General features: G+C 39.6%; 1 protein-coding gene across 1 annotated transcript in view; it reads right to left on the bottom strand.

Annotated features, from left to right (window-relative positions):
* Window positions 1-819, bottom strand: part of LOC109238726 (synaptotagmin-1-like) — a 21,604-nt gene extending 20,785 nt beyond the window's left edge. Inside the window, exon 1 of the mRNA XM_019405199.1 lies at window positions 608-819. Within this exon, the coding sequence (XP_019260744.1) occupies window positions 608-718 (111 nt within the window). The 5' untranslated portion in view covers window positions 719-819. The remainder of the gene's footprint in view (window positions 1-607) is intronic.
* Between the last annotated feature and the right edge of the window lie 14,039 nt (window positions 820-14,858).

The raw sequence follows: 14,858 nt of genomic DNA, 5'->3' as shown, positions 1-14,858 counted from the left end.
AAGACTTCCTCTTCTCGCCTCTTGAAACAGTTAAATCTCTTTACTGGAGAATCTCATAAATGGGAAGAATTTATATACATAGGGATAAAAGGAGTATTAAATTATTCGTTGATGTCTCACCCTTCCAATGACCTGACAAAGCAATTGCCAACTAAAAATACTTGATAATCCTGTGAAACTCGTTTTTGCTTACAAACCTCACAATTTTCTTTATCAAATAGAAGTCAAGTTATCTACATACATAACGTTGAAATTACAATCCATAGTGCAACTTTTGCTGAACCAAACAATTTAACATTAGGGCAAATGTGCAGCTCCAGTATACTAGGTCAACTTGTGGTTGACTTAGCCAGTTAGATTAACAAAATTACCAACAACAACAACAACAACAAATTGCCGTGCAGCTATTCTTATAGTCATACTAATTTTCAGTTTATCAGAGGCATTGCCTAATGAAATACTCAATACACATAAATAGAAAAGGAAAACACACATAACTAAAATAGAGAAACTCTCGATCCAGGTACAACTTAAACCCATAATTATAGTGTGATAGCAAGAGAAACGCAGAAACAAAGACAGAAAAATAAAGCAAAGAGTGCAACACCTTAACATCACAAGGCTGAAAGTAGATGAACAGATAGTATCCGATCACCAAGCCAAGTGAAATCCCAACTCCAAATCCACAGAAGCCTAATATAGTACTCACAAAACCCATCTCTCTAAAAACCACACCAAAACCCAGCTCAAAGTTAGCGTTCAACAAAATGTGTCCATCTGAATCTGCTTCACCTTCTCTCTTACCATATATACCAACGCCATTGATCAGGATAAATTAATATTTAGAGTAAAGGACAAATGTGTCCTCGAGGGAACTACTTCAGTGTCAATTTAATGCCTTGGGAATTGTGTCCTTTGTCGTCTTTTCAAATTAAGATATACATATTTCGGGCAAGCTTTAGCGCAAAGGACGCTCCGGGTTAAGCGAATAGTGTCCAAATTAACTGACTCCTGAAAGGCGTAAGAGGGAAAGAAAATGCACGTTAAATTTTTGAAACGCACGCGACACACACATTATGATTTATAAACTGTACGTATTTTTTATTTTTATTAACGGGAGGTCACCGACGTTACTGCAGGCCCCAGGAATTAAAGTCACCAAAACTTTTCACTACTAACCAAGTGGATAACTTTTTCTGGCATTGTACTTAAAATGTTAGCCACTTTTCGAAATGGATGAATTTTCGTTTTGACTTTAAACTTAGGACAATTTATCTAATTCTGAAAGAGGGGTCTTAATTTGTGCAAATCATATATCATTTGGTTTGATTGCTATATTGGTTAAGTAATAATTTCAATAGGCAATATAGCATAAATATTACAGTAAGATGTTTGATTGATCGCATAACAAAAAGAAAGCATCTTCGCATACTGATTTTATATTTAATTGATTGAATCAGGAAAAAAATAAATTCAAATAACTAATGTAGAATGTGGGTGTGTGGTAAGGTGGGGTGGGGCCAATGGAGTTGTGCGGATGGGTAGGGGTGGGGCAAGATGGGATTTGGAGGGTAGAAACCAATTTAGAGGCGTATTCACTATTTTATGATATGTGTGCACCCAGTACGAAAAGGTTGTTTAACCAAAAGATATTGAAACCATTTTGGTTAAATCAATTAATGAAGCTGAAGAGGTAAATCTTAGTTGTCACGACCCCGGTTCGCCCTCCGTGAACTATCGTGACGGTACCTAGTCTCTACGACTAGGTAAGCCTAAAATGCGGAAAATAAACCAAATTTGCGGAAGAAAAACAAGTTAAAACAGAGATAGAGTAAATAAACAACGTTTAAGAGTGCCGCTCGGCATACATAACGTTAACTCTCAAAAACTAATACATATTCCCAAAACCCGGAAACCCATGAATCACAAGCTACGAATACAGTAAAATGCTCTAACTCCGGAAGGGCTAATCACTACAAGAGAGAGTGGAGAGAGACTCTTCGGTCTGCGTGACGCGGCAGATATACCTTGAAATCTCCGAAAGATCGCCTCGCCTCAAGGATGGTAAGTCTGAGTAGAGGTACCTGGATCTGCACATGAAAAACATGCGCAGGAAGGGCATAAGTACACCACACCGGTACTCAGTAAGTGCCAAGCCTAACCTCGGTCGGGTAGTGACGAGGAAGGTCAAGGCCCTACTGAGATTAAATATAATATAAGTCCGACAGTGTAAAATAGAACAATATAAATGAGTGCAGCAGTAAGGGCAACACATGATGTAAAGAAACAGAAAACAAGTGATCACGGTAAATAATTACAGCTCAACGCAAAGTTAACAACCGGGGGATCTCCCAGGATACCGTCCTGTAGCCCCCAAATATAATATCCGATGGATCTCCCGGGTGCAGTCCCGTAGTCCAACTCATAAACGTGCAGGGGGATCTCCCGGAATACAAGTCCGTAGTCCCAAATAAAATACTCGGTATTGGGAATCTACTAGGTGCAATCCCGTAGTTCCAATGTAAAAGTGCAGGGGGATCTCCCGGAATACCAATCCGTAGTCCCAAAGTAAACATACACGGGGATCTCCCGGGATACCGTCCCGTAGTCCCAAAGTAAATACACAGCAGCAACACGAAGAATACTCAATTCAATTCAAATTTAATACCAAGGTAAAACAGGTATTTCTAACCTAGCATGTTGCACATAATCCAAATAAGGCAGTTGAGCAAATAAGCAATTAAGTCAATTAGACATGCTTCCCTAAGCTAGCAGCAGGCTTAAATTGCAAGTAGTATAAACAGGAAAGGAAACACAATTTTTAGTTACATAATGAAAACCGGATTTACAACAATTAGCACATGTACGCACTCGTCACCTCACGTACAAGGCATTTTAAATATCAACAATACCAAATCCTAAGGGAAGTTCCCCCACACAAGGTTAGGCAAGCCACTTATCTCGAACCGGCTCAATAATCAACCCGAAACCACGTTCTTGCCACGAGTGTTCGACTCCAAATAGCCCAAATCCATTCAATTAAATTTCATAATGTAAATAACACTTCAAGTAACTGATTCTACAATTAAATTCTAAGCTAATACGCGAGATTAGGTAAAATGACCAAAGTGCCCCTCAGGCCCACGTCTCAAAATCGGGCGAAATTTATATTTTCAGAATCCTCATACTCTCACGAGTCTATACATAACAAAAACACTGAAATCGGAGTTCAATTGAACCCTCAACTACCCCTTTTAAGGTCTCTTAAACTAAAGCCCTAATTACCCTCTTTTTTTTCAAATTTCCCACCACTAATAGGTCTTTAATCACATAAAAACGAGTTATGAAGTCAAAAATGTTACCTCCAAGTGATTCCCCTTGAATCTCTCTTCAAATCCTCTTCAAAAGCTCCAAAAACGACCAACAATGAAAGAAATAAACCCCAAAATCGAGGACAAGACGACTATTTAAAACATTCTGCCCAACTGTTTCCACATATGCGGCCCTGCGGTCCCGCACTTGCAGAACAATGGTCGCATCTGCAACTTTTCACTTAAGTCCCAGATTTCGGCATCTGCGACTCCCCTTCCGCAGATGCGGTACCGCCCCTGCGAAAATGCCACCGCTTCTGCGGTTTCCTGCTGAGCTCTCCAAATTCCGCTTCTGCGACCACAAGGCCGCTTCTCCGGCGCCACACCTGCGGGACCCAAACCGCAGGTGCGGTTATGACACAAAACCAGCAGCTGAGCCTGCAACTCTAACTCCAAAACTCCTCCGTCAACCACCCGAAATCATCCCGAGGGCCCCGGGACCTCGACCAAAGGCACCAACAAGTCTAATACCACTGTCCAAACTTGTAAAAATCCTTAAAACACCTAAAACAACATCGAAACCTCGAATTAACCATGGATTCAAGCCTAAGAACTCCAAATTTCTCAAAATACGCTTTCAATCAAAAAGTCTATCAAACCTCGTCCGAATGACCTGAAATTTTGCACACACGTCACATTCAACACTACGGAGCTACTCCAACTTTTAGAATTCCATTCCGACCCTCGGATCAAAATCTCACTATCGAACCGAAAACTTCAAAATTCGACCTTTCGGCATTTCAAGCCTAAATTAGCTATAGACCTCCAAGACACAATCCGAACACGCCCCTAAGCCCGAAATCACCCAACGGAGCTAACAGAATCATCGGAATCCCATTCTGAGGTCATCTTCACACTGTTCCGACTACGGTTAAATTTCCAAAACTTAAGCTCTCATTTAGGGACTAAGTGTCCCCAAAACTTTCCTAAACTCAAAACCGAACATCCCGGCAGTTCAAAATAGCAGAAATAAATGCGGGGAAAGCAGTTAATAGGGGATCGGGGCGTAAATTATAAAAACGACCGGCCGGGTCATTACATCCTCCCACACTTAAACATTTGTTCGTCCTCAAACGAGCATAGAGACATACCTGAAGTAGTGAAAAGATGATGGTACCGGCTGCGCATATCCTGCTCGGTCTCCCAGGTCGCCTCCTCGACCGGCTGACCCCGCTACTGAACCTTTACTGATGCGTTGTTCTTTGACCTCAGCTTTCTAACATGCCTGTCCAATATTGCCACTAGCTCCTCAACATAAGATAGATCCTTGTCCAACTGGACTGAGCTGAAATCCAACACGTGCAACGGATCACCGTGATACCTCCGGAGCATCGAAACATGAAATACCGGATGAACTCCTGCCAAGCTGGGAGGTAAGGCGAACTCGTAAGCAACCTCCCCAACACGCCTCAATATCTCAAATGGGCCAATAAACCTCAGACTCAACTTCCCCTTCTTCCCAAATCTCATAACGCCCTTCATAGGCGAAACCCGAAGTAGAACTCGCTCTCCAACCATGTAGGAAACATCATGAACCTTCCGGTCCGCGTAACTCTTCTGTCTGGACTGGGATGTACGGAGTCTATCATGAATCACCTTGACTTTCTCCAAAGCATCCTGAACCAAGTCTGTGCCCAATAATCTAGCCTCACCCGGCTCGAACCAACCCACCGGAGATCTACACCGCCTACCTTCTAAAGCCTCGTACGGTGCCATCTGAATGCTGGAATGATAACTCCGCCAATGGTAGGAACTGATCCCAAGAACCTCCAAACTTAATCACACACGCACGGAGCATATCCTCAAGAATCTGAATGGTGCGCTCGGACTGTCCGTCCGTCTGAGGGTGAAATGTTGTGCTCAACTCCACCCGAGTACCCAACTCATGGTGTACGGCTCTCCAGAATCGCGATGTGAATTGAGTACCTCTGTCTGAGATGATGGAAACTGGAATACCATGCAGACGGACAATCTCCCGGATATAAATCTCCGCCAAGCGCTCCGAAGAATAGGTAGTACACACAGGGATGAAATGCGCGAACTCGGTCAGCCGATCCACAATAACCCAAATGGTATCGAACTTCCTCAAAGTCCGTGGGAGCCCAGATACGAAATCCATGGTGATCCGCTCCCACTTCCACTCCGGAATCTCTATCTGCTGAAGCAATCCACCCGGTCTCTAGTGCTTATACTTCACATGCTGACAGTTAAGGTACCGAGCTACAAACCCAACTATATCTTTCTTCATCCGCCTCCACCAGTAATGTTGCCTCAAATCCTGATACATCTTCGCTAGGGCTGCTTATCGGGCGGATTGGGCGGTTATTTACTCTTAACGGTTTGGCTTATCGATTATCGGCTTTTAAATGTATTAATCCGCTAGCCACCCGATAAGATATCAGGCGGATTGGTATCGGTTTAGCTCTTATCGGGCGGTTTATCGGCCTAATTCAAGCAATGTTGGAGAGTGAAAAAAGCAGAACACATTGTACATTGTAGGCTACATTAACTGAAGATAAACTGAATGAGTTGATTCATTACCTTTCCAACATTGACATTGATAAAGTTGTTACTACAACTGAGATCTCTAAAAATAACACAAGGGTCATGAGAGTGTAGATAATCCAAGCCCTGTAGTATTTGCCTAGACCACTTCTTCAACGCCTTAATCGAAACATGACGATACTTCTTCCTATAATCCCTCAAATTACCAGAGGCACATTCCTCAGTTATGAAATTGAGGATGTTATGTTCATTGTCTTTCTATACATGATATAGTCCTATGATGTTGTCATTCTTTAAGTTCTTCAACAGTGCAATCTCTGGAAGTGGAAGGGTTTTCGATATTTAATATATATATATATATATATATATATATATATATATATATATATATATATATATATATATATTCTTAACGGGTTAACGGATTATCCGTTAAGAAAATTGAATAATACGCCCCCAAACCGATAAGCGGTTAATAAAAAAATTTCAATCTGTTCCCCGTCCGTTAAAACGTTAACCCGATACCAATAAGCTATTAAGCTTCGATTTCGGTTCGGTTTTTGGTTTCGGATTGGTTTTGAACACCCCTAATCTTCGCGGCACCCGGATGAATGGAATACCACGAACTATGGGCCTCATCTAGAATCAACTCCCGAAGCCCATCAACATTGGGTACACAAACTCGACCCTGCATCCTCAATACTCCGTCATCACCAATAGTCACATCTCGAGCATCGCATGCAACGCTTTGTCCTTGAGGAAAAGCAAATGAGGGTCATCAAACTGACGCTCCCGAATACGATCAAACAAGGAAGACCGAGAGACCAAGCAAGCTAGAACCCGACTGGGCTCCGAAAGATCCAATCTCACAAACTGGCTGGCTAAGGCCTTAACATCCATCGCCATAGGCCTCTCAGCTACTGGTAAATAAGCCAAACTCCCCAAACTCTCTGCCCGGCGGCTCAAAGCATCGGCCACCACATTGGCCTTTCCCGGGTGATACAAGATAGTGATGTCATAATCCTTCAGCAGCTCTAGCCATCTCCTGTGTCGCAAATTAAGGTCCTTCTGCTTGAACAGATGCTGCAAACTCCGGTGATCAGGATAAATCTCACAAGGCACACCGTACAAATAATGGCGCCAGATCTTCAAGGCGTGAACAATAGTAGCTAACTCAAGATCATGGACAAGGTAATTTTTCTCTTGTATCTTCAACTTTCTGAACGCGTAGGCAATCACCCTACCGTCCTGCATCAATACCGCTCCAAGGCCAACTCTCGAGGCATCACAATAGACAGCGAACCAGTAGGCAATATCAAAACTGGGGTTGTAGTCAAAGTTGTCTTGAGCTTCTGAAAGCTCTCCTCGCACTCTTCCATCCACTGGAACGGAGCACCCTTCTAGGTTAGTCTGGTCGTAGGTGCTGCAATAGATGAAAACCCCTGAACAAATCGACGGTAATAACCCGCCAAGCCAGGACAACTGCGGATCTCTGTAGCTGAGGATGGTCTGGGCCAACTCTGCACTGCCTTCACTTTCTTCGGGTCCACCTGAATACCCTCTCTCGAGACCAAGTGACCCAAGAACGCCACAGAATCCAACCAAAACTCACATTTCAAGAACTTAGCATACAACTTCTTTTCTCTCAAGGTCTGGAGCACTGTCCTCAGGTGCTGCTCATGATCTTCCCGACTCCGGGAATATACCAGAATGTCATCAATAAAAACAATCACGAATGAATCAAGATATGGCCTGAAAACACTATGCATCAGGTACATGAAGGTTGTTGGGGCATTAGTCAGCCCAAATGACATAACAAGGAACTCGTAGTGACCATACCGAGTCCTGAAGGCAGTCTTCGAGATGTCTGGCTCCCGAATCTTCAACTGATGATAGCCTGAACGCAAGTCAATCTTAGAAAACGCACAAGCACCCTGTAACTAATCAAACAGGTTATCAATACGAGGCAAAGGATAACGGTTCTTCACTGTCACTTTGTTCAACTGGCGATAATCAATGCACATACGCATGTACCATCCTTCTTCTTTTACAAATAAGACAGGAGCACCCCAAGGTGATACACTGGGTCGAATGAAACCCTTATCAAGTAATTCCTGCAACTGCTCCTTCAACTCAGGAGGAGCCATACGGTACGGTGGAATAGAAATGTGCTGAGTGCCCGGCAACAGATCAATGCCAAAATCAATGTCTCTATCGGGCGGCATGCCTGGAAGATCAACTGGAAACACATTAACGAAATCCCGTACTACTGGGACTGAATCAACAGAAGGAGTAATCCATACTGACATCTCTCGCATAAGCTAGATACGCATCACAACCTTTCTCAACCATACGCTGAGCCTTAAGGAAAGAAATAACTCTACTAGGAGTGTGAGCTAAAGCACCCCTCCACTCGACACGCGGTACACCTGGCATGGCCAGTGTCACGGTTTTGGCGTGACAATCAAGAATAGCATAATGGGGCGACAACCAGTATATGCCCAAGATAATATCAAAATCAACCATGCTGAGCAATAATAAATCGGCTCTGGTCTCAAAACCACTAAGAACGACCAAACACGACCGATAAATGCGGTCCACAACAAGAGAATCTCACACAGGAGTAGAAACATAAACAGGGGAACTCAAAGAATCTCGAGATACACCCAAATGCGGAGCAAAATAAGAAGACACGTAAGAATAAGTGGAGCCTGGATCGAATAGAACCGATGCATCTCTGTGACAGACCAAGATAGTACCTATGATGACAGAATCGGAGGCGACAACCTCAGTACGGGCAGCGAGAGCATAGTATCTGGCCTGGCCTCCCTCTCGAGGGCGACCTCTACCTCCCCGACCTCCACCTCTGGTTGGCTGGGCCGGTGGGGTAGCAACTGGTGCTGGGACCTAGGGGTGTGCATTCGATTTATCGATTTGATTTTGACCCTTATCGATAATTACTTATCGATTATCGATTTGTACATATGCTTATCGTTATCTTTTCAATAAGGTTTCGATTTTTTCGATTTCGATTTATCAATTTTTGGGGCTTATCGATTACACCAATAAGAAAATTTACGGGATTCCACGGAAATTATATCGCTATAAACACGCCTAACTAATATGGACCAAAAGAAGCTAAAATAAGATGAACACCGTTTATAACATAAAAATTGTGTCAACAAGCACATGCAACGAAACTAAAGTAAGTGATCAAATGTATGCCACCAATACTCCAACGGTATAAAAAAAATACATCATCACGGCTAATTTTATTTTTCATTAATTTGAACTTCATTCCCTTGAGCTTTAAATATGATCATTCCTTAAATGTTGTGGATGAAATAATAGGGTTAGGGACTTAGGGTAAAGGAAAGGGTATTATAGAATAAGGGTAAAAAAAATTGTTTTTAGTATTTCTTATCGGTTTATCGATAAACCGATAACCGAAGAGGACAAAATCGAAATCGAAATTGATAACTCGATAAGGAAAATTTCGAAATCGAAATCGATAAATCAATAAACCGATATCGATAAACCGATAACAAATAATCGATTCGATTTATCGATAAACCGATTCGAATGCACACCCCTACTGGGACCATAGCCTGAAAACTCTGCGGGGCATTTTGTGGCTGAGGAGTCTGTGGAGGTGAACCCCTCCTAAGTCTGGGGAAATCTCTCACCATATGGCGTGTGTCACCACACTCAAAGCAAGCTTTGGGAGGACGTGGCGGCTCTGACTGGTGTTATACCCCATTTTAACACGTGTCAAATTAGGATATGACATATTGGTGATTCCTTAATTAATTATTAACTAAAGAGTCGCCACCTAATTTTTAAGGTAAATTAGGACACCTATGTTTACTAATATTAAACTCCGCAAGATACATTAATCTTAGAGATTCTAAGGTAAGGGTTCAATTAATCTAAAGGGAAGGTTTTAAAGCACCCTTTAAGATCCATTAAAATGGTTAACCACCCAGACATATATTAATTAACTAAGGCTAAATATTAAGAATTATCCAAAGTCCATGTGTCTAGAGAAATGGTATTTAACTAAGTTAGAGAAAGCATTTGATATTTTCAAAGGACCTAAAAGTTCACGTGAGGTAAAAAGGATCAAAATCTCGTTTTAAGTTCCAAAAGCAATAACAGAAAACTTTATTCCCCTTTTGAACTTGTAAAAGAAATCANAATTAATTTAGAGAAAACGGTCCACATAATTGACATATTTATCCTTCAAACTGTGCACATAAGTTATGAAAAGTGTCACTTAGGGTCGTAAATCCATTCGGACATTTGGTAAGGCTGGCTAATGGACTTAATACACCAAGGGTATTAAGTATCTTAGGCTTAAAGATGCATGAATCTTACAAAAGGTTTTGGCTTAGCTCTATCCTAGGTTGACTAGGAGTGGGGTTTTTCTAGACTGGGTCTGCTCTCAAATGGACAACTTGAGAATGGAAAGCTCGTGACTGTCGACTGCACCGCTGATCGACTTACCCACGAACTTTCCCCTAAAAAGGTTTTTAAGTAGTGCACGACCGCAAACCACATAACCGCTTGGTGTGTGAATTGTGTGAATTTTTCAAAAGTGGAGGAAGTGAAACGGAATGACAGTTATATAAAAGTAGGAACACATAAACAATCATACGAAAAAAGTAGTTTATAATATGTAAAATAATTTATAAATCCAAAATAGATAAACACACAAGCCTTAATTTTGATTAACTAAGTCCGTTATGGTTAGAACCTAAATGTCCCCAGCAGAGTCGCCAAGTTGTTATACCCCATTTTAACACGTGTCAAATTAGGATATGACATATTGGTGATTCCTTAATTAATTATTAACTAAAGAGTCGCCACCTAATTTTTAAAGGTAAATTAGGACACCTATGTTTACTAATATTAAACTCCGCAAGATACATTAGTCTTAGAGATTCTAAGGTAAGGGTTCAATTAATCTAAAGGGAATGTTTTAAAGCACCCTTTAAGATCCATTAAAATGGTTAACCACCCGGACATATATTAATTAACTAAGGCTAAATATTAAGAATTATCCAAAGTCCATGTGTCTAGAGAAATGACATTTAACTATGTTGGAGAAAGCATTTGATATTTTCAAAGGATCTAAAAGTTCACGTGAGCTAAAAAGGATCGAAATCTCGTTTTAAGTTCCTAAAGCAATAACAGAAAACTTTATTCCCCTTTTGAACTTGTAAAAGAAATCACATTTTTACCAGATTAAGAGAATAAGCTAAGTTAAGCTTTCAAAGGACATTACTCTTAAGGAGCTTACTGATTTTGAGAGATTAACTATTGTCATCTATAAATTAAGCAATTTAGTCTGACCTCCTAACTAGATAAAATAATCTAGATCTCATAGCTATATTAACTGTATATATATCTCTCTGGATATGTAAATCAAATAACAAAGAATTCAAGTTCAAATGTCACATAAGAAAAGCATAATATAGTAAACACTAAAGGAGTATTCGTCATTTCTCCTCGCTGTGCTTTGAGGGAGCGGAAGAAACGAATGACGAATGTAGATGCAGGTTCCTTCGAGATAGCGTCGAGTTTCATATTGAGACTCAAGAAGTGCTCCGGTGTTTGTTTATGCAACACAAAAAAAAGAAAATGAAGGAGAATTAGAGCAGGAATCTGATTCTTTGGTAGTGCATAAAACAACCGGAATGAAAGAAAATGACGTTGTTACTTAGTATAAAATGTTCCATAAAAAATTTAAAAAAAAAACACATTATAATACCAATCAGATAGGGAGAACCAAAGATGTTAACATCGTTGTACATCCAAAGATAGATAGTAATATACTACTTTAAGACATGTTCATTTTTAACTTAAAAAATTATAACTAGATGAAAAAGGTTGGCAAGAATATCCTATCAACATGCTTTCCACAACAGCGCGACATATGTCTCAAATCATACCTCAGTTTTCAAATGACCACACGTTAACAAAAACTAAAAGGGACCATATACTTTATGATGCAAAGGAAATGAAGCCACTGAAGCAAAGTTTCAAATATGACAGGGGAAGATATAGTCATGTTCATATAACTACACTATCTTGAAACTAAGACATAGCATTTAACATGTTTCTAACTCAACACTGAGGGAAAGGAAATGGCATAAGCTAACAGCTCTACAACAAACCTATACCAGTAGTCATTTCTCGGCTAGATCTAAGCACAAAAGTTTATTAAAATAACTTCAAACATGATATCTTTACAAATAAATCTGAGGATACCCATATAAATCTTACAAAATATTCTCTGATTATACTCAAAGAGAAAGAGTAGGAAATGAAAATCTACTACTAATAGATCCAAATACGTCTATGAGGAGAAATTAGATTATGGCTTCTGTCTATATTTCACTGGGGCATGCTAACTTTTTCCTTAAAAGAAATTCCTAAAAGATATCATTCTTAAAAGTCGATTCAACAGTCATACTTCAACGCATCAGAGAGACTAAACCAGACTTTTAGATGGTAAGCTATTCATAGTATAAACAAAGCAACAAGTATAAACCACATTCTATAATAAAAGATCCTAAAACATGATTTCTAAAGCACATGAATTAATAAAGAGGGTGGAGTTAGATTTACCTTTTGTGGGGCAGTGAACTGTAGGCTTTGATGTCTCAGATCCACTACTCTTCCGCTACTAAATTGAGATTTAGAACGTGAATGTAAACTGAAGCAAGAGAGATTCTCTTTTTTTGGTGATTCAAGCTTGGTTTCGGCTGAAGATTTTGAGAGGTATTTATAGGTGAAAAACAACAAGGGTTTTCTCTTGAGCGAGAATTCTTGATTTTGATTTTGAATTTGTTGTCAAAGAGTTGTTCGAATCCGAACGTTTGAGGCCTTCATGTGATTTGCCTCAGAAAGCACCCGAAATGGAGAGATTCACCTTAGCTTAAAAGGGTTAAAGTTTACCAGATTATCATTTCGGGGAAGAAGACAAGACTTGCTTCGAGAAGAAATATAGTAAGGATCCTTTGTACGAAAATAGAGTGGACAATTCTCTGCCATGGCTGAAGAAGAGCTGAAATCGACCAAAAAATGGAATGAGAGAGAAAGAAGAGAGGCGTAGGGTTTAGAGTTGGTTGGGCTCATTATTTGGGTTGATTCAAAGGAAAGCTGATGGGTTTGTGTTGGTCAGGTGGATTTTGGCACGATATGGGCTATGGAAATGGGTTGTTATTATTGATTTGGGCCATTTCTTGTTGGCGGAATGGATCACGTAAATGAGCCAATTTTGAGCAAATTTTGGACTTTGATTTTGAAATTCAAATCCTTTCTTCTTTTTATTTCCTTGGCTTCCTCGTCTAAATATTTTGAACATAATAATCTAATAGACGTATAGATCAATTTAAATCAGTAGTTAATTTATAAAAATATAATAATAATAATAATAATAATAGTAATATTAATGGTATTAATGGTAAATATACTATTAATGACAATTAGTAATGATAATCCTAATAATCCTAATAATAATAATAATAATAATAATAATAATAATAATAATAATAATGTTAATACCGGTACTACTACTAATTACAAAATTAATGATAATAAATAATCATAAGATAGCTAATAATACTATTAGAGTATTAATGACTAGGAAGCACAATGAAATTAATTAGAAGAAAAGTAGGACAAAACTAGGTATCAACAGCTGCCCCTCTTTGACCGGAAATGATGAAAGAGTTTTCGGGCAAAGAAATTGATGTATTAGCCAATTTTGTCCCTGCCAACTTTTACGCCATTGAAACGATAAGGACGATATGGATGCTAGAAAAATTATGGAATGTAGTCATTTCGATTGAATATCCTATTTTAAGGTGGACTTTTCTATTGTCCTATCAAAGGTGGACAAGCCTAAATGTCCTATAAAAGGCAGACGAGCCTAAATGTCCTATTAAAGGCGGACGAGCCTAAAGAAGGATCGAAATGATTTCCGAAATGGAAGGTATTTTGAAAGGTTGAGGCCGAACTCCTGTATTTGAGTCGCCTACATATCTCGGGCTTTACGAGAATCAGGACATATGTAGTTCGAACGAATAAGATTTATGGTGAGACTGGATTGAAACGATTTGCTACTCAAAGATGAACACGGTAAAATTTGCGTGAATTTTGAATTACCTACATAACCACGAGAATGCGGGAATGTAGTTGGGAGTAGATCTTTGACCTCTTGCTGACGAGTTTAACTCCACCTTCAGCAATTGCCCCAGCTCATTGCTTAGATTATGATCCACGATTTGATTGAGCTTTAATTTTGTCTCCATATGAAATGCCACAAGCTAAAGATAAATATTAGCGATAAAGAGATATATGTAAATATATCGGGTTGAAAGAATTTACTCTCGTAACCTATGCTTGAAAAGATAAATCCACATCCACGTCCACATTTAGTATTTAATGAAGAATTGAATAACGTCCACATCGAATGAATTTGAAAGCAAGATAAATCCACGATCATGTCCACGTCTACATCCACATTGAAAGAAGTGAAATGCTTAAAATCGTTGGTTGAGAAGATAAATCCACATCCGCGTCCACGACTAGAATTTCAAAAAGTGTTGAATAATGTCCATATTGAAAGGAGTTTAATCCACGATCCACGTCCATGTCCATTTTCATGTCCACAAAATGCCACAAGATAGAAAAATATTAGCAATAAACTATATAAATAATTTGGATTTAGGAGATTTACGCTCGTAACCCTTGGTTGGGAAGAAAAATCCACGTCCAAATCCACAATTAGAATTTGAGAAAAAGTTGAATAGCATCTATGTTAAAGAGTTTAAAGCAACAAAATTCACGATCCACGTCTACGTTCATATCCATATCAATATTCACGTCCACAATCACGTTCGACATCTAGATTTATGTTCACGAAGAGGAGTTGAGTTTGAGTTGAATCTGCATCTTTGTGCAAATCAATAT

Source organism: Nicotiana attenuata, unplaced genomic scaffold (genome assembly GCF_001879085.1).
Source record: "Nicotiana attenuata strain UT unplaced genomic scaffold, NIATTr2, whole genome shotgun sequence".
Classification (NCBI taxonomy): domain Eukaryota; kingdom Viridiplantae; phylum Streptophyta; class Magnoliopsida; order Solanales; family Solanaceae; genus Nicotiana; species Nicotiana attenuata.
Note: the sequence above shows the minus strand (reverse complement) of the source record. Positions and strands in the feature narration are given on the sequence as shown.